Source organism: Bubalus bubalis, chromosome 19, assembly GCF_019923935.1.
Source record: "Bubalus bubalis isolate 160015118507 breed Murrah chromosome 19, NDDB_SH_1, whole genome shotgun sequence".
Lineage (NCBI taxonomy): Eukaryota > Metazoa > Chordata > Mammalia > Artiodactyla > Bovidae > Bubalus > Bubalus bubalis.
Genome location: NC_059175.1, coordinates 23686466 through 23712442, shown reverse-complemented (window position 1 = coordinate 23712442; position 25977 = coordinate 23686466). Strand labels below are relative to the sequence as shown.

Below are 25977 nucleotides of genomic sequence, written 5' to 3'. Positions count from 1 at the left end.
ATATTCAGATAAACCACCAAGACAGCCTGTTTATTGAGGAGAGATTTGCTTTTCTCTCCTGTGCTCTTAGCAACACAATGCGATGCTACTACCTTACACTATACAACCTGCAGGATGACCTGGAGACTAAGTGGGACCCCTGAAAGCCCCTCTTTGGGTCAGTACTGTACTCTTTCAGTGCAATGGGAAAGGTCCAACAGCCAAGAGGGGATCAAAGGAGACCAAGGGTCTACTTTATTTCAAGCTCGAGGAAAGGCAGCACTTCTCTCGGATCTGGAGGGGCAACATATGAGTCAGGGAGGTTCCGTTTATGGCTACCAGAAGCTGCAGCTTGCCCAGGCAGTCCTGCAGCGCCGCCTCAGGGTGCCCGCCCAGGCGCAAGTCCATGGGGCGAGAAAGCTGCAGCATGCGGTCGGCCAGCGCCAGGCAACAGATGGCCAGCAGGGAGGGGGTGTAGCTGGTGAAAGCGTAGTCAGCCAGGCTCAGCTCCGCCACCCCGCGCGCCAAGGCTTGCGCTTCCAGGGCTTCGGAGACCTCGGCCTGCCCGGCCTCCACGCGCGCGTGCGTGAAATGGTCCAGGAAGAAGCTGATGGTGGGAGCGCCCAGGCTGAAATGCAGTTTGTGCAGCACGATGCATTCGAGGTTGCAGAGCTGCTGCCTGGAGAAGGCACCGCAGCACAGGGCCAGAAGCTGCTTCACGCGAGGCGGGTGCACCTCCACCTGTAATACAAAGACACTCAGTCCTCGTCGTGCAGCATCCGGGGCCAAAGCCCTCCCCCCGCCCCAGGCGAACAAGGACTCCCCCCATCCCTTCCAGAGAGATATGTGAGGGCTTCCTCTCTCCATACTTCCACTGTAGTTGTCTGGGGTATACTTTCTGCGCAGTTTCTCTAACTACCGTCGCGCAGAAAACAGGTTTGAGAAATTTGGCAGATTTCCCTCCCCCCACACCGCCCCCGCCCCGCGACTATAATAGAGAGGCTACGGAGAGCTGTGGAGACTTGGCTTTTTTCTTTGGGTACTGAGTGAAAGGATTGTTCGTTTGGTCGGGGCGGGGCGGGGGGTAGTTGTGAAGTTAAGGTAAGTGTGCAAACCTCTGCCAAAATGAGTTCAGGGAGCCTAGCGTTCAGTCTAGTGCACTGGAGAGCCAGAGACCCCATGAGGAGGTACCTGTTTGCAAGCGATGAGCAGAGAAGTGACCCCGAGCAGCTGGAAGCAGTCTGCAGCCACGGGCGTGGTGCTAAGGAAGCGGTCCAGAGTGTTCACCGTCAGGCACAGCGACTCGAAGGAAAGGCCGAACTGGCGGTGCACAGGGATTAGCCAGCTGAGCAGCTTACAGCGGGACTCCGCCGTCACCTGCCGGAGGGAGGAAGGAGGCGGACCCGCTGAGCCTAGGGCTCAGAGGGACTGTTGAAGGGACAGGGCACCAAGACCCGGAGCGTCCCCGGAGGGAGGCGAAAAACAAAGGAAAAGGCCAGAGGTGCTGGAAACTGGGAACAGGTGCGCAGCGCCGCCGAGGAGAGCACAGGCGGGGCTGGGCGCCGGGACGCCTGGATTCATGCCTGGCGCTGTGCCCAGTGCGGATACACGTTACCTCGTGTAATCCTCTCAGCAATTCAAAGGGTCCCCACACTTGGCAAATGAAGAAGCAAGCTTCAGATTGTTAAGTAACTTGCCGGGGTGGGTAGGAGTCCGGACTCGAACCTAGAAACTGTCGTAACTCCTCTGCATTCTACCGGGTCCCTGCTATCCAGTTTGGAGACCTCGGGCCTGTCACTGAGGCCGTCCAGGCCCCTCTTTTCTCCATCTGTAAAATGAGGCTGATGGCCCGGCCCTTCAAAGCTCTTTCTCGCTCCGACCCGGGCGGAGGGAGGGAGAGAAGCTGGGCTGGCGAGGGCCGGGGCGCCGCGGAGGGTGGACAGAGCAGGAAAAGAAAGAGCCCGGGAGAGGAGGAGGAGCGGTGGCGGAGAGCTGGCTCCGCCAGCGCCTCACTTGTGGCTGCCGCGCCAGCGACTCCCGCGGGTGGAAGCGGCCTTCCCGCGCCTTGCGGAAGGCGTAGCAGCTCTGACCGTAGTCGCGGAAGGTCTGCAGATCGAGCTGCGCCAGCTGCTGGGCGGCACCCGGCACGGGGCTGCAGCCTCGCGCGGCGGGGCTATCTGTGCCATCCGAGCCGGAGCTGGGGGACTCGAACAGGTCGCAAACGCCAGAGTCTCCCGGGAGCGGGCTTATGTTAAGCGGCTGCAGCGGCTGCTTCCTTCGTAGGCGTGGGCGCCGGCTCTTCTTCACCGGGGCGCGGAGGTTCCGGGCGTCCTGCCTCGCAGCCCAGGCGGCGGGACTCATGGGGCTGGTGGGGCTGGTGGGGCCGGGGGTCACCATGATGAAGTCGGACGGCCGTTCTATGACTCCCGGGCTGCGGAGAAGGTGGACCCGCGCGCCCAGGAGTGCAGAGGAGACCAGTCCAGACTCGCCGCCAGCCCGTAAGTACTCTGCCTGCGAGTTCCCTCGGCCACACCCCCAGCCTCTCACTGGCTGAGCCGAGAGCCCCACGAAAACCGCGCTTTCCCGGCTAAAGACCCGCTCGCGAGCGCGCAGCTGGCACATTTAGCCTCCTGCGTCTGCACCGGGGAGGGGTAGCTACCGCGGGCCGAGAGCTCTCGCCTTGCGCCCCCGGCCCCCAGCGCATCCCTTGTTACCTGAGCAACTACACCCGGCTGCCGGCGGGATTTGCCCGCGCCGCGTGGGGTAGGAGTAGAGGCGGGGCGGCGGTGAGGCCAGGTGAACGCAGAATCCAGCTGAGGGGCTCTACTGTGCGCCCGGGAAAAAGATTTCCCCGAGGGCATCTCCTCAACTTGACCAGATGGTCTCGACACGTGCGAGCACCTTCTATGCCGTCTCTAATCCAGGTCGGTAATTTTGTAAAGGTCACACTTCCCAGCTCCAAACGAAGCCTCCAGCTAGAATTCGGTCAGCACAGAAGTTTACTTCAGTGACCCATACAAGCAATAATGATAATTCAATTGCTTTTGTGATTTTCATTTTAGGCAGGCCTGAGTAGTCAGTATCTCTCATTTCGCTGGGCCGGGGAGCAGAGCCTCCGAAGGTTCCTGGGCGCTGCTGTATCTCCAGGGGCCAGTTCAGCCAGTCAGCCAGCAGGTATTCGTGCGCCTTACAGAAGACTGCCCGAGGAACCTCCAGCAGCGCGTCCACGGCCCTGGAATACTTTCTGCGTATTTCCCCCCCAAAACCAAGTAAGCTGCAGCAGTTTAAGAACTGCGTATTCTCTGGGGGTTGCATTTCTAGCTTTATTGAATTGCTCACAGCCTGTTAGGTTTTAGATCATTAACTTCTGACCCTCTGCCCCTGGAGGCCCAATCTTTCTTGGTTATAACGTGCTTCCCGTTTCTTCTTCAAAATGGAAGTTTTCTTTGAGGAAGCTTCCTTCAGAAGCTTAGAGAAGTAGAACTGAGGTTGGGGAGGCTAGGAGCGTCCTGGCGAGAAAGACTGGATTAGATGACAGCTTCCTGTCCTGGTAGAGACAACAGTGCTTCTCTGGCCTGAGTGAATATTCTTAAGGAGCTCAGATCCTTTGGGACAAGAGGCACAAATAGCATCTAGTCAGCCTTACAGGCATCTCCCAGTGGCAGAAAGCCTGCATACCCTCTGGCTGATGAATTTTGCAGAGTGCTCCAAGAGATGAGTTACTAGGTGCTGTATTGAGAGCAGATTCTGCCATTTTCATTCCAGAAGAAAGCTAACAGATATATGTAATCAAGGTGTAAATCCTTGTTCCCAGAAATATGTGGGGTGATGTCTTCTAGAGATTCAGGTAAAAGAAAAGGGACAGGTTTCAGGTTCTGGTCAGTGTTACTCCTATTTCCTAGCAAGGTCTTTAGTCTTCAGACCTAAATAGTGTCATTTATAACATGAGAGATTAGTTAAGACTTGCATTTCAAAATGCAGATGCCAGGCCTCCTTGTCTCCTCTCAGGCTGTTGTTGGGGAATCTTTTTTAGAAGGAGCGATTAAATCTTTGGAGAGGAGTCAGATATCAGACTTCTTTTTTGAGAGGGTGTCTAGGAGAAGAGGAAGAACATAAAGATTCTGATTCTTTACATTGGCCTAGATGTAAAGGGTAATTACCCAGATGTAAACCCAAAATGGTTGCTCCCTTTTATTGGTCATCTTGGACCAGTTGCTTACCTTCTCAGAGCCTCTGTTTCCCCATCTGTTAGATGTGGGTATTAATACTTGCCTTAAAAGTCAAGTGAGGAATTCCCTGGTGGTCCAGTGGTTAGGACTCTGCTATTGTTCTGCTGGGGCCCTGGGTTCAATCCCTGGTCAGGGAACTCAAATCACGCAAGTCATGTGATGTCACAAAAAAAGAAAAAGAAAAGAAAGAAAAACAAAAACATTTGAGACTTTCCTGGTGGTCCATTGGTTAAGACTTCACCTTCTAATGCAGGTGCGGGTTCAATCCTTGGTCAGGGAACTAAGATCCCAAAGGCCCTGCAGCCAGAAAACTGAAACGAAAACGATATTGTAACAAATGCAATAAAGACTTTAAAAGGGGTCCACATCAAAAAAAAAAACAAAAAAAAAACTGACAAAAAAGAGTCAAGTGAAAAAGGTGTGAAAACGCAGTCCTTTTTTGAATATAAAATAGTAGGGTCATCTTAAAACTGTCCTTGGGGAGTCGGTACTATCACACTGGCAATACTCTGAAAAGCAGTACCACCATTTTATCCACCTGAGGACATGAGATTAACGGTACCTGTTGAAATGCTTTGTCCTGTTAGAGAGTTTGCCTGTTGTTAGAGTTAACTGGTAATAGGGGGTGCCTGAGCTTTGGCCTGATGGCTGTATTCCTCAGGCCATGCCTGCCTGCCAGGAATGTATTTGTGGAATACCTGCCATGCCTGGTCCAAAACAATGAGCAAGGTTGCCCAGGCCCTGCCCTCACAGATTTCACACTCTAGTGGGGGAAACAAAACCACTTGTCTTCTTTTAAAATTACTAAAGTGTAGTAAGGGTGACATTATAGGATCGCCTGTGTGTGAGGTTGACAGATGAAATACAGGACTCCCAGTTAAATTTGAATGTCAGATGAATAAATGTGTAGTGTGTCTCAAATATTGCATTGTACATAGTTATACTGAAAAATTGTTCATTCTTTATCCAAAATCCAAATATTGCATGGGCTTTACTTATGCTAGAAGAGTATTTGTTGTTTAACTGACATTCAATTTTAACCGGACCTTCTAACCTCTGGCAGTCCTGTCTGGAGCTGTGGAAGCCCATGGTAGAAACAACTGGTCTGGACTGGAAAGGTTTCCCAAAGCAAGTGGTGGTTAGGCAAAGATAGAAGGATGCGGGTGGAAAGAAGATGGAAGGGAGATTTGGCAGCAAGTATTTCAAATAGAGAAGCAGGATGTGGGAAGGTCTGTAAGAATGATTCTTGAGACATTCTCGGGCCTATCAGATGCAGAATGGCTGGAACACAGAGTTGGGGAGAAGGGAAGAGAATAAGGGAGATAAGAGATTGTAGCTAATATTTATATAAAACTTTTTATGTGCCAGGTACTGTGTTGTGTACATGCTCTCTGTATCTATCTATCTATATATAATACTTACTCTTCACAACGCTATGAGATAGAGTATATTATTATCCCCATTTTACAGAGAAGAAAAACTGAAGCATAGACAGGAAAGATCATGAAGAGAGTAAATGGCAGAACTAGGATTCAAATGGAGACAGCCTAGCTCTATGCTCCATAATCACAATGCTCTACTCCTTCAATGGGCTTCCCTGGTGGTAAACAATCCACCTGCAATGCAGGAGAGGCGGGTTTGATCCCTGGGTTGGAAAGATCCCCTGGAAATGCCAAGGAAATGGCAAGCCACTCCAGTATTCTTGCCTGGGAAATCCCATGGACAGAGGAGTCCTGACAGGCTACAGTCCATAGGGTTATAAAAGAGCCAGACACGACTTTGCAACTAAACAACAACTCCTTCAATAGCAAGATCATGCAATTCCTTGTAGTCTACGTTAAATGTTTAGACTTTACCTGAAGCGAAGCCACTGAAGGTGCTTGACCAAGGAAGAGACATGATCTGCCTTTTGTTTTAGAAAAATATTATTCTGATGTGTGGGAAATGGATTGGAGGAAGCAAAACTGGAGGCCTTTAGGTACAGTAATTGTAGTTCAAGCTGAGGGTGTTCTATTTTTCCTATGAAGAGTCTCTAAAATTAATTTCTGCTTGTTAATCTTTCTGGGACCTGGGCCCAGTACATCTTAAGGGCATTAGGTAAATCTAAATTACTTTAAAAACGTAAAACCTAATTAAACCCAAGCTGCTATGATGAAAACTGCTTAGCCAAGATTTGACCCTGCTTATTTTCAGGTGTTGTTTATGAAATTTGCAAGTGAGTATTAATATAATGGAACCAATCTTATTTTTTTTTTTTTTATTTAAGCTTCCATCAAAGCCCCTATCCTCACACTACCCCAGGTCTAGGATGGGAGACTGAAGGGGGAAGATGGCATTTCCTGGCAATACCTTGTTTCAGCAAACAAAGCAAGTGGGTTGCTACTTAGATATGAACAACTTTGTTAGCACCTCACATGAGTCTTAAACTCAGTTTTGATGTCACTAAAAATATTCTCCAGGCAAGAATACTGGAGAGGGTTGCCATTTCCTTCTGCAGGGGATCTTCCCAACCCAGGGATCGAACCCGTGTCTCTCATGTCTCCTGAGTTGGCAGGTAGGTTCTTCACCACTAGTGCCACCTGGGAAGCCTTAGAAATATTTGCTTAAGACTCTCTTTTCTATTCATGTATGTAAGTGCCCAAATTGAGAAGTATTTAAGGTACTTGAAATCAGACAAGTTTTGCTGGTATTTAGTAAACAAAGGGCAGGAATTTTCAGCACCTTTTAAAAAATCCAGACATTTTACTGACACATCTAAATGTCCACACCTGTTACCTGCCTTCTTGGTGCTTTGCCAGTTACCAGTTCATTAAGGGTTTAGCACACATGCTCAAGTACTTCTTTCCTCGTGCATGCATGTACTCTTTCTCCCAATTCACATCCATCTGTGGCAATCAGCCCGGCACAGGTGGTAGCATGTAATGGTTAATAGCTTTGGTTCTGGAGTCCAACTGCTTGGATTTGAAGCCTTGGTATGCAGTGCACAAACTCTGTAAAGAGGGGCAAGTTATTCAACCTCTTTATTCCTCAGCTTCCACAGCTGTTAAAAAAATGAGGTAGTCAATTCTAGTGTGATTTCAATTCTTTTAAATGTTGGGATTTATTTTGTGGCCGGAATGTGATCTATCTTAGTATGTATTCTATGGGAATTTGAAAATAATGTGTATTTTGCTGTTATTGGTTTTATTGTTCTATAAATGTAGATTCTGTGTTTGATGGTGTTATGGAATTCTATATCCTTGCTTATTTTCCAATTGTTTTGTCATTTGGTAATGAAGTGTTAAAGTCTCTTAAAAAAAAGTGGTAGTAAGAGTATCCCAATACTTAAGTTCCAATACTCTGGCCACTTGATGCAAAGAGCCAACTCACTTAAAAAGACTCGGATGTGAAAGACTGAAGGCAAAAGTAGAAGAGGGTGGCAGAGGATGAGATGATTAGAGCATCACTGACTCAATGGACATGAATTTGAGCAAACTCTAGGAGATAGTGGAGGACACAGAAGTCTGGTTTTCCACAGTTCTTGAGGCCACAGAGTCGTATACGACTTAGCGACTGAACAACAATATGTATTAATACTACATTCTTTTGTTCCCTCATTATCATTAAAAATAAATAACATGACATTTGCCACTTAAATAATTTTAAGCATTAAAAAAATTGTTGTGAGGATTAGATAAGGCATATAATGTGCTCATGTAGTACTCAATATGAGTTACCTGCTGGTATAATTATGAATTTTCCTAGCTAAAGTATGTGGGTTATTTTGCCATCCAGGTTGGCTGAGGAAAATAAAACATGTCATTCAGTGTGTTAATACATATATGTATTACATATATATACTATCTCACATATAGCTGGCCTATATGTTGATGTATGTTTATAGTTGCAAGGGGCAAGGAGGCTGCTATTCATATTACAGTTCCACTGGACTTCATTTGAAATCTGAGGCTGATCTTTGAAGGGCTGAATTAGAGATATAACCCTCTAAATAAGCATCACCTTGGATAACATTTAAGAAGTTTTCTTCTGTAAAGTGTATGTCATTTTGCCACATATGAGAAGGAAGATATAATATTGAGGTGGGAGGTCTCTAGCAGCAGCCTGTCCTTTCAGGGCCTGAGTCAGAAGTGGCCATTGAGAAAAACTGAAAAAGTAGTATAAATCTGTTTTTTAAATGGCATTTTTCATATACAGATGAATGGAAAGTTACAAACCGGGGCCCTTAGGAGAGGCCTGAAAAGTGGCGATAGCTGTCATATATGGACATTAGACAAGAGTGGGTAAGAATAAGACAAGGCCTGGGTATTCTGGGAGCAAAGTTGTATTGCTTCATATATGAGGCTTTTGTTTTGGATCTTGGATTATATCAGCAAACAGAAGTGACAGACATCCCTGCCTTTGTGGAGCTTATACAGGATGGCGGTGCAAGGAGAGACAAAGGGTATAGGGACGGGGACATTGAGAGTTGCAGGATTAAACAAGTTGGTCACATAAAGCTCATTGGGAAGTTTGGAGCAGAGACCTCTAAGAAGTGGGGGAATGGAGGGGAAAGCACCCTAGCCAGATAGGATAGCTGGTGCAAAAGGTCCTGAGGTATGAGCAACTCCTGCGTGAGGAGGAATAGTGAAGAGCCCAATGTAACTGGAGTTGGGGTGAGGGGATGAGCAGGTGAAGTAAAACTGGGCATAGAGCCACGTCCTGTAAGACCCCGTTATTGCCAACATGCACTGAGTTCTCATGCTTGGTTAGGTTGCACTTCTATTTGTTGTAGCATTTACCTATTGCCTGAACTGTATGAGCTAGGTACAGTTCCTGTCCCCGTTTTCCAGATGAGAGAATCTTTAGAGAGGTTAAGGAGCTTGCTTGAAGATTCACAACTAGTAATGGAATACCAGGCCTTAAACCCAAGTCTGCGATTCTAGACTGGACATTCATCCTGATGCTGTTCTATATTTATTTATTGTTTGTTTCCTTATTTATTTTAAAGATTTTTTTGATGTGGACCATTTTTTTTAAAGTCTCTATTAAATTTGTTACATTATTGCTTCTGTTTTGTGTTTTGGTGGTTGGTTGTTTTTGGCCACAAGGCTTGTGGGATCTTAGCTCTCTAACTGGGGTCAAACCCGCACCCTTTCACTGGAAGGCAAAATCTCAACTCCTGGACTGCCAGGGAACTCCCTGTTCTGTATTTACTAAGCACTAAGGGAGAACTTAGAGCAAACTCTGGGAGATAGGAAAAGATAGGGAAGCCTGGTGTGCTGCAGGGCACGGGGTCACAAAGACACAACTTGGCGACTGAACAACAATAAGGGAGAACTAGGAGAAGGCAATGGCACCCCACTCCAGTACTCTTGCCTGGGAAATCCCATGGACGGAAGAGCCTGGTAGGCTACAGTCCATGGGATCGTGAAGAGTTGGACTCGACTGAGCGACTTCACTTTCACTTTTCACTTTCATGCACTGGGGAAGAAAATGGCAACCCACTCCAGTATTGTTGCCTGGAGAATCCCAGGGACAGGAGCCTGGTGGGCTGCCGTCTATGGGGTTGCACAGAGTCAGACACAACTGACGTGACTTAGCAGCAGCAGCAGGGCTTCCTAGGTGGCTCAGTGATAAAGAATCGACCTGCCAATGCAGAAGACACAGGTTCAATCCCCGAGTTGGGAAAGTCTCCTGGAGAAGAAAATGTCAATCCACTCCAGTATTCTTACCTGGAAAATCCCACGGACAGAGAAGCCTGGTGGGTTATAATCAGCGAGGTCACAAAAGAGTTGGACATGACTGAGCGAAAAAACAACAACAAAGGAAGAACTAAGAGAAGACTTTGAATGCACCCTGGGCCGCTGCTCTAAAGGAGAGCCTCCTTCTCTCCAGTGGGGCATCCTGTGTTAATATAAGCTCAGGTTTCTCTGTTGAATAGGGCAGATCTATCATATCTCTTCTTTCTCTACCACACAGAAAACAAAGAGGGTAGCAATTAGTGTCTTCAGTCCCTGGGAAAACAACCGCCTGTCCCAAAAGTAAAGCAAAGCTGGTCTTGTTGAAAAGCAACAAAGAGGACGGCTGAAGGGCACAGTATGCAGTGCGCCTACTTGGATGTCAAATCACAGGGTGCAGATCAAAATAGAGGAGCTGGTGAAGGCCACCTCATCGTATGTTTCTCAGAATTTATGAGAAAAGGCACCAAGGGCCTGCAGTTAACAAAGGCACTCAGCATGCAGCAGGTTAGGCTGCCCTGTTGGGAGCACCGTCCAGTCTCTGAGTGAGTTCAGCTATGCAGATTTGAAATGAATGAACCATATGGATGGATTTTCTCCCCATGTGGCAGGTCTGGGTGTTAAAGTTATATCCCTCAGGAAAAATGTTTTCTACTACTTTTGGTGAGACTGACAAATTTTCATTTTTATTTGGCATTATAATCTGCATTTCTGTATGTTGATTGTCTGCTGTTTCTGTATCAGCTTCGAGGTATACACATGTGAATCATTTGTGGAAAATCTGGCTTTTGTTCCGGACATTGTGCTGTCAATGTGTTCCAGACATTTTGTCTGCAGGTGTTGTGTCCTATATAGTAACATCAGTTTGTAACTTAAGGATAAACAACAAGGTCCTAATGTATAGCACAGGGAACCATACTCAGGATCCTGTGATAAACCATAATGGAAAAGAATATTTAAAAAGAATGTATATGTGTAAAAAAATTTGTAATGCAAAGACCAGTTAGAGGTTGTCTTTTTGGTGATATGTTCAATACAAGTTTCACATAGAACTGTGAAAACTGTTTTTCTCCAAAGTAACATGTTTAGAGAACTTGTATAACTTATTTTGGAGATATACAGTCATTCTTAAGTAGCTAGATTTTCCAGGAAGAGGAGAGACAGTAGCATCTACTCTTTCCTCTAATATGGCTGATACTGACCAGAAATGCTTTTCAGCTTATCTCTCAGTGTTCATTCAGTGTATGCCCTGAGCTTGGCCTCATGCTTTCTCATTAATAACATTTATTATGTGCTTCTGATTAGAAAAGTAATGCATGTTTATTGCAGTACAATTAGAAAAATCTCATAATGAATAGAGAATTTTATGATTACAATTTTATAAGAGAAAACATTGACATTACAGTATATATCTTTCAGTTACTTGTGTGTAAACATCTAAACACATACATATAATACATGTTTTTATATATACTTTTTATTAACAAAATCAAGCTCTTCATACATATATGTGTGTGTGTATATATATATATACACACACACAGTAGGATATACTATGTCAGTAAAGTTCAGTCGCTCAGTTGTATCCGACTCTTTGTGACCCCATGAACCGCAGCACACCAGGCCTCCCTGTCCATCATCAACTCCAGGAGTCCACCCAAACCCATGTCCATTGAGTCGGTGATGCCATCCAGCCATCTCATCCTCTGTTGTCCCCTTCTCCTCCTGCCCTCAATCTTTCCCAGCATCAGAGTCTTTTCAAATGACTCAGCTCTTCACATCAGTTGACCAAAGGAATGGAGTTTCAGCTTCAACATCAGTCCTTCCAATGAACACCCAGGACTGATCTCCTTTAGAATGGATTGGTTGGATCTCCTTGCAGTCCAAGGGACTCTCAAGAGTCTTCTCCAACACCACAGTTCAAAAGTATCAGTTCTTCGGCGCTCAGTTTTCTTTATAGTCCAACTCTCACATCCATACATGACCACTGGAAAAACCATAGCCTTGACTAGACGGACCTTTGTTGACAAAATAATGTCTCTGCTTTTCATATATATATATATATATATATATAGAGAGAGAGAGAGAGAGAGAGAGAGATTTCGATGTTGACCATCTGGTGATGTCTATGTATAGAGTCTTCTCTTGTGTTGTTGGAAGAGGGTGTTTGTTATGACTAGTGTATTTTCTTGGCAAAACTCTATTAGCCTTTGCCCTGCTTCATTCCGTATTCCAAGGCCAAATTTGCCTGTTACTCCAGGTGTTTCTTGACTTCCTACTTTTGCATTCCAACCCCCTATAATGAAAAGGACATCTTTTTTGGGTGTTAGTTCTAAAATGTCTTGTAGGTCTTCATAGAACCATTCAACTTCAGCTTCTTCAGCATTACTGGTTGGGGCATAGACTTGGATTACTGTGATATTGAATGGTTTGCCTTGGAAATGAACAGAGATCATTCTGTCGTTTTTGAGATTGCATCCAAGTACTGCATTTTGGACTCTTTTGTTGACCATGATAGCTACTCCATTTCTTCTGAGGGATTCCTGCCCGCAGTAGTAGATATAATGGTCATCTGAGTTAAATTCACCCATTCCAGTCCATTTCAGTTCGCGGATTCCTAGAATGTCCACATTCACTCTTGCCATCTCTTGTTTGACCACTTCCAATTTGCCTTGATTCATGGACCTGACATTCCAGGTTCCTATGCAATATTGCTCTTTACAGCATCGGACCTTGCTTCTATCACCAGTCACATCCACAGCTGGGTATTGTTTTTGCTTTGGCTCCATCACTTCATTCTTTCTGGAGTTATTTCTCCACTGATCTCCAGTAGCATATTGGGCACCTACTGACCTGGGGAGTTTCTCTTTCAGTATCCTATCATTTTGCCTTTGCATACTGTTCATGTGGTTCTCAAGGCAAGAATACTGAAGTGGTTTGCCATTCACTTCTCCAGTGGACCACATTCTGTCAAATCTCTCCACCATGACCCGCCCGTCTTGGGTTGCCCCACGGGCATGGCTTAGTTTCATTGAATTAGACAAGGCTGTGGTCCTAGTGTGATTAGATTGACTAGTTTTTTGTGAGTATGGTTTCAGTGTGTTTGCCCTCTGATGCCCTCTTGCAACACCTACCATCTTACTTGGGTTTCTCTTACCTTGGGCGTGGGGTATCTCTTCACGGCTGCTCCAGCAAAGCGCAGCCATTGCTCCTTACCTTGGACGAGGGGTATCTCCTCACCACCGCCCTTCCTGACCTTCAATGTGGGATAGCTCCTCTAGGCCCTCTTGCGCGGGCGCAGCCACGGCTCCTTGGACATGGGGTTGGTCCTCCAGCCACCGCCCCTGGCCTTGGTCGTGCGGTTGCTCCTCCCCCCCACCGCCCTTGGCCTCAGGCTTGGGGCGTGGGGTATCTCCTCCCGGCCAGAGCTGACTGTGGCTCAGACCATGAACTCCTTATTGCCAAATTCAGACTTAAATTGAAGAAAGTAGGAAAACCACTAGACCATTCAGGTATGACCTAAATCAAATCCCTTATGATTATACAGTGGAAGTGAGAAATAGATTTAAGGGCCTAGATCTGATAGATAGAGTGCCTGATGAACTATGGAATGAGGTTCGTGACATTGTACAGGAGACAGGGATCAAGACCATTCCCATAGAAAAGAAATGCAAAAAAGCAAAATGGCTGTCTGGGGAGGCCTTACAAATAGCTGTGAAAAGAAGAGAAGCGAAAAGCAAAGGAGAAAAGGAAAGATACAAACATCCGAATGCAGAGTTCCAAAGAATAGCAAGAAGAGATAAAAAAGCCTTCTTTAGTGATCAATGCAAAGAAATAGAGGAAAACAACAGAATGGGAAAGACTAGAGATCTCTTCAAGAAAATCAGAGATACCAAGGGAACATTTCATGCAAAGATGGGCTCAATAAAGGACAGAAATGGTATGGACCTAACAGAAGCAGAAGATATTAAGAAGAGATGGCAAGAATACACAGAAGAGCTGTACAAAAAAGATCTTCATGACCCAGATAATCACGATGGTGTGATCACTGACCTACAGCCAGACATCCTGGAATGTGAAGTCAAGTGGGCCTTAGAAAGCATCACTACGAACAAAGCTAGTGGAGGTGATGGAATTCCAGTTGAGCTATTCCAAATCCTGAAAGATGATGCTGTGAAAGTGCTGCACTCAATATGCCAGCAAATTTGGAAAACTTAGCAAAGAACGCTCAAACTACCACACAATTGCACTCATCTCACATGCTAGTAAAGTAATGCTCAAAATTCTCCAAGCCAGGCTTCAGCGATATGTGAACCGTGAGCTTCCTGATGTTCAAGCTGGTTTTAGAAGGCAGAGGAACCAGAGATCAAATTGCCAACATTCGCTGGATCATGGAAAAAACAAGAGAGTTCCAGAAAAACATCTACTTCTGCTTTATTGACTATGCCAAAGCCTTTGACTGTGTGGATCCCAATAAACTGTGGAAAATTCTGAAAGAGATGGGAATACCAGCCACCTGGTCTGCCTCTTGAGAAATCTGTATGCAGGTCAGGAAGCAACAGTTCGAACTGAACATGAAACAACAGACTGGTTCCAAATAGGAAAAGGAGTTCGTCAAGGCTGTTTATTGTCACCCTGTTTATTTAACTTATATGCAGAGTACATCATGAGAAACGCTGGACTGGAAGAAACACAAACTGGAATCAAGATTGCTGGGAGAAATATCAATAACCTCAGATATGCAGATGACACCACCCTTATGGCAGAAAGTGAAGAGGAACTCAAAAGCCTCTTGATGAAAGTGAAAGAGGAGAGTGAAAAAGTTGGCTTAAAGCTGAACATTCAGAAAACGAAGATCATGGCATCTAGTCCCATCACTTCATGGGAAATAGATGGGGAAACAGTGTCAGACTTTATTTTTCTGGGCTCCAAAATCACTACAGATGGTGACTGCAGCCATGAAATTAAAAGACGCTTACTCCTTGGAAGGAAAGTTATGACCAACCTAGATAGCATATTCAAAAGCAGAGACATTACTTTGCCAACAAAGGTCTGTCTAGTCAAGGCTATGGGTTTTCCTGTGGTCATGTATGGATGTGAGAGTTGGACTGTGAAGAAGGCTGAGCGCTGAAAAATTGATGCTTTTGAACTGTGATGTTGGAGAAGACTCTTGAGAGTCCCTTGGACTGCAAGGAGATCCAGTCAGTCCATTCTGAAGGAGATCAGCCCTGGGATTTCTTTGGAAGGAATGATGCTAAAGCTGAAACTCCAGTACTTTGGCCACCTCATGCGAAGAGTTGACTCATTGGAAAAGACTCTGATGCTGGGAGGGATTGGGGGCGGGAGAAGAAGGGGACGACAGAGGATGAGATGGCTGGATGGCATCACTGACTCGATGGACGTGAGTCTGGGTGAACTCCGGGAGTTGGTGATGGAAAGGGAGGCCTGGCGTGCTGCGATTCATGGGGTCACAAAGAGTCGGACACGACTGAGTGACTGATCTGATCTGATAGAGAGAGACAGAGAGAGAGCTTGGTATCCTAATGTATTCATTGACCTAACAACTAAATCTGCTCTTAATGACTTAACAGAAAAAAGCTTAGCTTCTTGCTTTTAGCATAGTCCTTACAGATCAGGCAGCTGTTCTGGTCAGCTTTCCTCCAACCGTATAGTACAGATAGATTGTTCAGAGCTGCTTCTGCTTTGCCAGACACCATCTCTGGAGCTCTGTGCTTCCAGCCATGTGTTTAGGAGAGTGAGCTTAACAAATTTGCAGTGGTTTTTTTACTGCCTAAGACTAGAATGTGATGCATCATTTTTGCTCACATTTCCACTGATGAGAAATCTAATCATATGATCCCAACCTAACCCAAAGGAGGCTGGTCTATAAGCTCTTTCTTTGTAAGCTCGGAAAAAGGAAGCAGTGCAGCCCACATATATTGTCTGTGTCCCATCACATAACATGGTGTCATGGCATTTTCCTCCAAATCATGAAATATTCATCAAGATCATGATTTTTAATAGCCTTAGAGTTTCCCTTCAAATGGATATAGCATTCTTCACTTAGTTAAGCATTCCAGGATGTTTCATGTACAATGACACACAGCTCTCACTCCAAAGTGATTTCCTGAAGCCAACTAACCTTAGGTTTTGGACATTTAATGTGTTGGCATTTATTTAGATAAGATACTCATGTTAGAGATGCAAAAGAAAATTTCTCTCTACCTTAGCACAAACTTACAGTTCAAAACCGTAAACAGAAGGGCAAAGCTACTTTCTATATCCCCAAGTGTCCCATCTCTTCTGTGTATAGAGTGTTGCCCTGCACCCTCCCATTTTCCTCTACTATCATTTCTCTTCATTCACACCCTTTTATTTTCTTCTTTCCTATGCAAATTTCCACACCCCCCCCAACCCCACTCCCCAAACCAACTCAAGGGGCTTCCCTGGTGGCTCAGACAGTAAAAAGTTATCCTGTAATGTAGACCAGGATCAATCCGATCCTTGGGTTGGGAAGATCCCCTAGAAAAGGGAATGGCAACCTACTCCAGTATTCTTGCCTGGAAAATCCCATGAATAGAGGAGCCTGGTGGGCTAAAGTCAATGAGGTCACGAAGAGTCAGACACGACTAAGCAACTGAGCACGCATGCCAGATCAACTCATCTTAAGTTATGCTGCTTGATTTTCCCCCTTTTGTGCTATATTTCATCTCCCTCCCCAATCCCTCTCAACCCTCTTCCCCTCCAGAGATGCCACCTTATGCCTTTGTCCACAGGGCCTTAGGATGAAGGGATATAATGTTAACTAGCTGAGAAAGAGAAAGGACTTGTGTAACCAAGCAAAATTGCCTTGCTTAATAGCTCTCAACAGACTGTGGTTTGAGGTAAATTAATAATTCTATTTTACAATTAAATGTGAAATATGTGGGTCTCCACCAGTCTCTAAATTCTTATACATAGAAATTAAGGAGCCCCTGTGACCTTTTAGTAGGATATGGATCATTTGTTTTGGAATACTTTATCTCATAATGACTGTATGCCAAAATCCATACAGCTTTTGAATATATTAAATTGGCCTACTAAAAGGTGTCGACTGAAAGAAAGGCACAACCCAGAAATTGAGAATATGTTTTATTCAGGGATGTTACTGAGGTCTATAGCCCAGAAACAGCCTCTCAGATAGCTCTGAGGAATTGTTCTAAAGACGTATGGAAAGAGCCAGGAGTTTTTGCTTCACAGAAAAACATGTAGTCTAATATATAAAAAGATGACTGCTAATTACAAAAGAACACATATCTCAAATTAATAATTTTAGTGCTTTTCTGTGTATCTCTCTCTCTCTTTAGTTGCTAAGTTGTGTTTGACTCTTGCAACCCCATGGACTGTAGCCTGCCAGGCTCCTCTGTCCATGGGATTCTCCGGGCAAGAATACTGGAGTGGGTTTTCATTTCCCTCTCAGTTTCTATGTAGGGGAAGATGCAAGAGTTTGGGCTCATTGAAATTGTTCCTTTGATAGCCATCGTAACCATCTAGGGCCAGTATCCTGTTTTTCTCCATCCTAAACTCCCTTCAGGGTACACTGAGGAGGGGAGTAAGGCAGTTGGGGTGGGGCTGCAGCAGCTGCTGGCTTGATGGCGCAACACTCGTTGTTTTCTGAAATAGCAGACAACATTTTCTTTTTGTCCACATAGGAAAACCCAGTGGATGGACATGGACAGACAATCCTGATTCTGTCTGGCTTTTACTTCAGAGGGTCCAGATGCCCGCACTGGACCCACAGTTGCCACACTCACCTGACCCTTTTCTCTTTTGTTATCTAGAGGCTAGAATAGAATCTTTTACAAACATATCAACTATAAAACTGAGGGGAAAATATATCCAGAGAATTGATGTTGCAAAACTAGGAACAGATGCATTTACACAGCATCGATTCCTCCTCCTACAGATTCTAGTCTAAAGCTCTACTACTATTTGTGTGACTTTGTCTTGACCTAGTTTTGGGGACTCTTGACTGGATAGAATTTTAATTTGGTACCATTGTTTACTCTAGTAAAATTCCAATTTACTCCTAGATTATATCTTAGTGTTTTCCAGGTATGTGAGGTCTCTACGCTAGACTGAATTTTACTTGTTAGCTACCATACCCATGAATACTGTTATATAGCAATTCTCTTTCTATATGGCCTCAGAAATTCACAACCTGAATATCAAGGCTACCCAAACCTAACTTTAAAATCTCTTTCTTTACTCCTTTCAATAGTTCTTTACGACTGTCACCCCAGAAGCCCTGCCCTTATCGGTGGACCTGTTTTCCTTGGCCTTGTGTGTGGTTTGTCTAAATTAATATGGCTGTGACAGTAACGAATCTGCCTGCAATGTAGGAGACCTGGGTTCAGTTTCTGGGTCGGGAAGATCCCCTGGAGAAGGGAATGGCTACCCACTCCAGTATTCTTGCCTGGAGAATTCCATGGATGGAAGAGCCTGGTGGGCTACAGTCCATGGGATTGCAAAGAGTTGGACACAACTGAACAACTAACACTTTCACTTTCACCAGCTAGTTCTTAAGGGTGGTACTTTGGTGAAGTTGTTCTCTTTATCTCTGATTCTTACTTGACACTTGGATTGGTCTCTCTAGTGCCTGAGTGGCATGGGCTGAGTTGACCGGGCTCTCTTCATTGGAATCTGCCTTTTGTATGTTGTTGTTGTTTAGTCGCTAAGTCACGTAGGACTCTTTTTGACTCCATGAACTGCAGCACGCCAGGTTTTGGGGTCCTTTATATCTCCTGGAGTTTGTTCAAACTCATGTCCATTGAGGCACTGATGCCATCCAGCTATCTCATCTCCTGTTGCCCCCTTCTTTTCTGGCCCTTAGTCTTTCCCAGCATCAGGGTTGTTTCCAATGAGTCCACTCTTCACATCTGATGGCCAAAGTATTGGAGCTTCAACTTCAGCATCAGTCCTTCCATTGGATATCCAGAGTTGAATTCCTTTAGAATTGACTGGCTTGATCTCCTTGTAGTCCAAGGGACTCTCAAGAGTTTTCTCCAACACCACAGTTCCAAAGCATCAATTCTTCAGTGCTCAGCCTTCTTTATGGTCCCGCTCTCACATGCTTACATGACTACTGGAAAAACCATAGCTTTGACTATATGGACCTTTGTTGGCAAAGTGATGTCTCTGCTTTTTAATATGCTGTCTAGGTTTGTCATAGCTTTTCTTCTAAGGAGCAAGTGTCTTTTAATTTCAGGGCTGCAATCTCTGTCTACAGTTGATTTTTGAGCCCAAGAAAGTAAAGTCTGTCATTGTTTCCATTTTTTCCCCATCTATTTGCCATGAAGTGATAGGACCAGATGCCATGATCTTAGTCTCCTGAATGTTGAGTTTTAAGCTAGCTTTTTCACTTTCCTCTTTTACCTTCATCAGGAGGCTCTTTAGTTCCTCTTTGCTTTCTGACATTTGGGTGGTGTCATCTGCATATCTGAGGTTATTGATATTTCTCCTGGCAGTCTTGATTGCAGCTTGTGCTTCATCCAGTCTGGCATTTCACATGATGTACTCTGCATATAAGTTAAACAAGCAGGGTGGCAGCATATAGCCTTGACATACCCCTTTCTCAATTTGGAAGCCATCTGTTGTTCCATGTCTGGTTCTAACTGTTGCTTCTTGACCTGCATATAGGTTTCTCAGGAGGCAGGTAACGTGGTCTGGTATTCCCATCTCTTGAAGAATTTTCCACAGTTTGTTGTGATCCACACAGTCAAAAGCTTTAGTGTAGTCAATGAAGCAGAAGTATATGTTTTTCTGGTATTCCCTTGCTTCATCTTCATCTCTGTGTTCCTGCCATGTTGATTGTTTGGCCTGAGGCATTCCAGCACTGGAGCCTACAGGCTGTGGGGTGGGGCCAGGTCTTGGCCTCAGATGACTGTGTCTAGGACAGTTCACACCAATGAATACTCCCTAGTACCTCTGCCACCGGTGTCCTTGCCCACACAGTGAGTCCTGGCTGCCTCCTGCTTCCCCAAGAGACCCTCCAAGATCAGCAGGTAGGTCTGGTCCAGGCTGCTATGCAGTCACTGTTTCTTTCCCCCCAGGTCCTGGTGTTGATAAGAGCTTGTGTGCATCCTCTAAGAGTGGAGTCTGTTTTCCCCAGTCCTGTGGAGTTCTTGTGGTCAAGTCCTGCTGGCCTTCAAAGCCAGATGCTCTGGAGGCTCTTCTTCCCAGTGTCAGACCCCCAGACTGGGGAACCTGATGTATGTGGCCCCAGACTTTCACTCCTGTGGGAGAACCTCTGCGATATAATTGTTTTCCACAAAGTCCTGTGGATCTTAAAAGTTCTCATCATAAGAAAGAACAAAAAGGAATTAAAAAAAGAAAACAAAGGAAAAAAAATTTTATAGCCATAGTGATAAATATTAACAAGACTTATTGTGGTGATCATTTTGCAGTGTGCAGTTGACCCTTCAGCATTGTAGGGTTGGGGCACCAACCCTTCCCTTTCCTGCCACACTACTGAAAATCATAGATAACTTTACTAATAGCCCACTGTTGATTGGAAGCCTTATTGATGATGTCAACAATCGATTAACATATTTTGTATGTTATATGTATTATATACTATATTTTTACAATAAAACAAGAGAACAAAAATGTTATTAAGAAAGCCATAAAGACAAAATAGATTAGAGTCTGTTTCACTCTAAGATCCCAAGGTTGTGTGTATATATGCATGCTCAGTTGTGTCTCTTTGTAATCCTTGCTCCTTGGAAGAAAATCTATGACAGACCTAGACAGCATATTAAAAAGGAGAGACATTACTTCGCCAACAAAGGTTCGTCTAGTCAAACTATGGTTTTTACAGTAGTCATGTATGGATGTCAGAGTTGGACCATAAAGAAGGTTGAATACCAAAGAATTGTTGCTTTTGAACTGTGGTGTTGGAGAAGACTCTTGAGAGTCCCTTGGACTGCAAGGAGATCAAACCAGTCAATCCTAAAGGAAATCAGTCCTGAATATGCATTGGAAGGACTGATGCTGAAGCTGAAGCTCTAATACTTTGGCCACCTGATGCAAAGAACTGACTCATTGGAAAGACCCTGATGCTGGAAAGGATTGAAGGCAGGAGGAGAAGGGGACAACAGGATAAGATGGTTGGATGACATCACTGACTCAATGGACGAGTTTGAGCAAGCTCTGGCAGTTGGTGATGGACAGAGAAGCCTGGCATGCTGCAGTCCATGGAGTCGCAAAGAGCTGGACATGACTTAGCAACTGAACTGACTGACTGGACTGTAGCCCACCAGGCTCCTCTGTCCATGAAATTTTCCAGGCAAGAATACTGGAGTGGGTTGCCGTTTCCTCCTCCAGCAGACCTTCCTGACCTAGAGATCGAACTAGCATCTCTTGCGTCTTTTGCATTGGCAGGCAGATTCTTTACCACTGAGCCACTTGGGAAGCCCAACACCAAGGTCACTTGAATACAAAAAAGCCTTTTATTAACTTAAGTTGCTTATCTCCTCAAGTCCCTAAGCATTTCTGGGTAGGTTAAGCCAAAAAGCTTTTTCAAGTTGTTCTCTATATTCTTCTTTAGTTCTTTCTTGGGCTCCTTCCAATGATAATATTATCCTCAACCTCAGCTAGTTATTTATCTGCAAATCAGTGAAGGTCTTCTTTTATCCTCAAGTATCTCCTTCTTCAACCTCTTATGCTTTGTGTTTCTTCATCACATCTGTAAGGAGTATTTTTCATTTGGTGCCCTACCTTTTAGTTTGTAATCATTCTCTAAAAATCCTTTGTGGGAATGGATTTGGTAGCTTTGTGACTGTGCAGGCAAGAGTTTTAAACACAGCAGCCCTGGGGTTACTGTCTTTAGACGGGTCTGTTTGCAGGGCTGGCTCTTGGCTGGAGCCTGAGAATTTGGTTTTTGAAAAATTCCTTGCATTTCAGATAACGCTTTTTTTCTGCTTGAGGCACTGAATGCCTGCTTTCCTTCTGGGAGTCTGGAATTTTGATAGTTATGATTTTGGTCTTTGTGCCTGTAACCAGCCCTCAGTAAAATCCTTGGACTTCGAGTCTCCAACAAACTTCTCTGGGCAGAGACATTGCACAACACGGAGAAAGCCTGTTGGTAGATTCCTCCAGACTCCCTCTGAAGTGTCTTCCCCTGGCTGATCCTACTGTATCTTTCTCTATCACAGTAGTCCTGCAAGCGCCTTTAGCAAACCACTGAAAGTGTAGGTGGCTGAGGGACCTCTCAGTGTCCTTCCTTGCCAGCCTTAATTCAAACACTGCTCTCAAAAGTGGGACCTGCTTATGAAATCTGGAAGTCTTTTCTTAGTCCATAACATCTGTTGACAATACCCTTGCTTCCCAGAAACTCTCCTTCCTGGACTTTGGCAAGAATGCGCGATGCTGCCCCTCCTCATACCTCATTCATCTTCAGCAGACATTTATTGAATGCCTGTATGTGCCACAACCAGTATACAGTAGCACAGGAAAGCAGTCAAAATGCAGTCTGTGGTCCTGTGGGAGAAGACAGAAGGCAGATGGTACCTTCTGAGAAGAGTATGTGTGTTGAGTGATTAAAAGGGGGAGCTACACTTCAGCAGGGTCATCAGTGAGGAAGTCAGTAGGGTGGTCTGTGAAGACAGCAAAGGAACAGAATAGTCTATGTGATAAAGAACCAGAACAAAGAACATGTATAAATAATTAAAAAGCAACTTGGCATCTTCTGGGATTCCGAAGGAGCCTGGTGTGGCTGGAGCACTGCAAGAAGAGGTAGAGAGGAGAGGAGTTGGAAGGTAGCGAGATCCAGATTACTTAAAGCTTTGCAGGCATGTTTTGAAGTTCATACTTTAAGGGCAATGGGAGGCCAAGCAAGGGTTGAATCGGCCAAGCAACAGATAACTTTTTCAAAAGATCATTCTTACGGTTGTAGGGAAGATGGATTAGAGAGAGGTAAGAAGGGGAGGGCCAAATTTGTAGATTACTAGTGATGTAGGTGAGAGATGATGGTGATGTGGGTCTGCGTTATGGCTGAGGAGATGGAAAGGAGTGAGTGGATTTTGAAATATGGAGTTCTGTAAGATTTTAACATCACTTATCTTCTATCTGCTCTCTCCTTTGGTGGTTGTCTTCTTCATTCCCACACTGGTAACTATCACCTCTGTGTGAAACACTAACTCTACGATCCTAATCCTGATGTGAGCCACTGTTTTCACATTTTCAAAGGAATGGTTACATTTCAGAAATGTAAACGGCTTCAGAGCCATAATGCTTCTGCCTCTTACTATCAGCCTGATCTTGGACCAGTTATTTCACTTCCTCAGGCCTGTTTCCTCATCTGTAAAATGCAGATAATGCACTACCTACCTCGTAGGGCTGTTGTGGAGATTCAATAAGTGAGTATACAAAGAACATTTGGGCACTAGCATGCACACACAAAGTCGTCTATTAACGTTAGTTCCACCAGCACAACTTCACAATTTCTATGTCCTTGTATTTCACAAGTTGAACTGCCTCCAGCACCCTATCTAGCTCTTTCATTTAACATTTCCATTCTATTAATGGCACTGGAGACGGACTCCTAACCAGTCACATTTGACTCCTTGCTGTCAATTCACTTCTCACACTGCAAGCAGAAACCTAAAATGAGAGATTGCTACTATTTTTACTTTCATCTGCACATAAAGTGCAAGTTACAGCCTCTTTTATTCATTCATCAACAAATGCACTTGCCCCTTGGCCAACATAGGTCTGAACTGTGTGGGTTCACTTACAGAGATTTTTTTCAATAAATATGTTGGAAAATTTTTTGACATTTGTGACAATTTTAAAAACCTGCAGATAAGCCATGAAGCCTAGAAATAGTTTTTAAAAAATTAATAAAAAGTTAGGTATGTCATGAATGTATAAAATGTATGTTAGACATAACATAGAAAAGTGAAAGTTAAAAGCATTCAGTCGTGTCTGACTCTTTGTGACCCCATAGACTATACAGTCCATGCAATTCTCCAGTCTGACTCTTTGTGACACCATGGACTATACAGTCCATGGAATTCTCCAGTCTGACTCTTTGTGACCCCATGGACTATACACAGAGTACTGGAGTGGGTAGCTGGTCCCTTCTCCAGGGGATCTTCCCAACCCAGGGATCAAACCCAGGTCTCCTGCATTGCAGGCAGATTCTTTACCAGCTGAGCCACCAGGGAGGCCCTGATAGAAAATATATGTTAATCAGCTGTATGGCTTCTGGGCAACAGTAGGCTAGGAGAAGTTAAGTTTTTGGGGAGTCAAAGTTACACACAAATTTTTGACTGCGTGGAGGGTTGGTACCACTGTATGGACAGTCAACTATAGTCACTAAGTACCTACTCAATTCTAATCTTTTGTCCTTCAGATACAATTTGTGCCATTTGGTCTACACAAAAATATATCTAAAGTTCCTAGAAGAACTATACAAAAAAGAGCTTCACAACCAAGATAATCACGATGGTGTGATCACTGACCTAGAGCCAGACATCCTGGAATGTGAAGTCAAGTGGGCCTTAGAAAGCATCACTATGAACAAAGCTAGTGGAGGTGATGCAATTCCAGTTGAGCTATTTCAAATCCTTAAAGATGATGCTGTGAAAGTGCTGCACTCAATATGCAGGCAAATTTGGAAAACTCAGCAGTGGCCACAGGACTGGAAAAGGTCAGTTTTCCAAACCATTCCAATCCCAAAGAAAGGCAATGCCAAAGAATGCTCAAACTACTGCACAACTGCATTCATCTCACACACTAGTAAAGTAATGCTCAAAATTCTCCAAGCCAGGCTTCAGCAATAAATGAACCGTGAACTTCCAGATGTTCAAGCTGGTTTTAGAAAAGGCAGAGGAACCAGAGATCAGATTGCCAACATCTGCTGGATCATGGAAAAAGCAAGAGAGTTCCAGAAAAACATCTACTTCTGCTTTATTGACTATGCCAAAGCCTTTGACTGTGTGGATCACAATAAACTGTGGAAAATTCTTCAAGAGGTGGGAATACCAGACCACCTGACCTGCCTCTTGAGAAATCTGTATGCAGGTCAGGAAGCAGCAGTTAGAACTGGACATGGAACAACAGACTGGTTCCAAGTAGGAAAAGGAGTACGTCAAGGCTGTATATTGTCACCCTGCTTATTTAACTTATATGCAGAGTACATCATGAGAAACGCTGGGCTGGAAGAAGCACAAGCTGGAATCAAGATTGCCAGGAGAAATATCAATAACCTCAGATATGCAGATGACACCACCCTCATGGCAGAAAGTGAAGAGGAACTAAAAAGCCTCTTGAGGAATGTGAAAGAGGAGAGCGAAAAAGTTGGCTTAAAGCTCAACATTCAGAAAATGAAGATCATGGCATCTAGTCCCATCACTTCATGGGAAATCGATGGGGAAACAGTGTCAGACTATTTTTTTGGGCTCCAAAATCACTGCAGGTGGTGATTGCAGCCAAGAAATTAAAAGACGCTTACTCCTTGGAAGGAAAGTTATGACTAACCTAGATAGCATATTGAAAAGCAGAGATATTACTTTGCCAACAAAGGTCCATCTAGTCAAGGCTATGGTTTTTCCAGTGGTCATTTATGGATGTGAGAGTTGGACTGTGAAGAAAGGTGAGCGCCGAAGAATTGATGCTTTTGAACTCTGGTGTTGGAGAAGACTCTTGAGAGTCCCTTGGACTGCAAGGAGATCCAACCAGTCCATTCTAAAGGAGATCAGTCCTGGGTGTTCATTGGAAGGACTGATGCTGAAGCTGAAACTCCAATACTTTGGCCACCTCATGCGAAGAGCTGACTCAGTGGAAAAGACCCTAATGCTGGGAGGGATTGGGGCAGGAGGAGAAGGGGACGACAGAGGATGAGATGGCTGGATGACATCACTGACTCGATGGACATGAGTTTGAGTGAACTCCGGGAGTTGGTGATGGACAGGGAGGCCTGGCATGCTGTGATTCATGGGGTCGCAAGGGGTCGGACACGACTGAGCGACTGAACTGATCTGATCTGAAACAATCTTGACAGAAAATGG

General features: G+C 44.7%; 2 protein-coding genes across 2 annotated transcripts; one reads left to right on the top strand and one right to left on the bottom strand.

Moving 5' to 3' along the window:
• Positions 1-211: 211 nt before the first annotated feature.
• Positions 212-2575, bottom strand: CCNO (cyclin O). The gene is made up of 3 exons (XM_006074159.4): positions 1993-2575; positions 1171-1356; positions 212-720 (listed from the first exon to the last, which is right to left on the bottom strand). Exons 1-3 carry the CDS (start codon positions 2374-2376, stop codon positions 235-237), a joined length of 1056 nt encoding a protein of 351 aa, XP_006074221.4. The 5' UTR covers positions 2377-2575; the 3' UTR covers positions 212-234.
• Positions 2375-24468, top strand: LOC123330514. Its single transcript, XM_044932371.1, has 4 exons — positions 2375-2481; positions 2573-2903; positions 3042-3248; positions 24321-24468. Exons 1-4 carry the CDS (start codon positions 2375-2377, stop codon positions 24405-24407), a joined length of 732 nt encoding a protein of 243 aa, XP_044788306.1. The 3' UTR covers positions 24408-24468.
• Positions 24469-25977: the final 1509 nt, after the last annotated feature.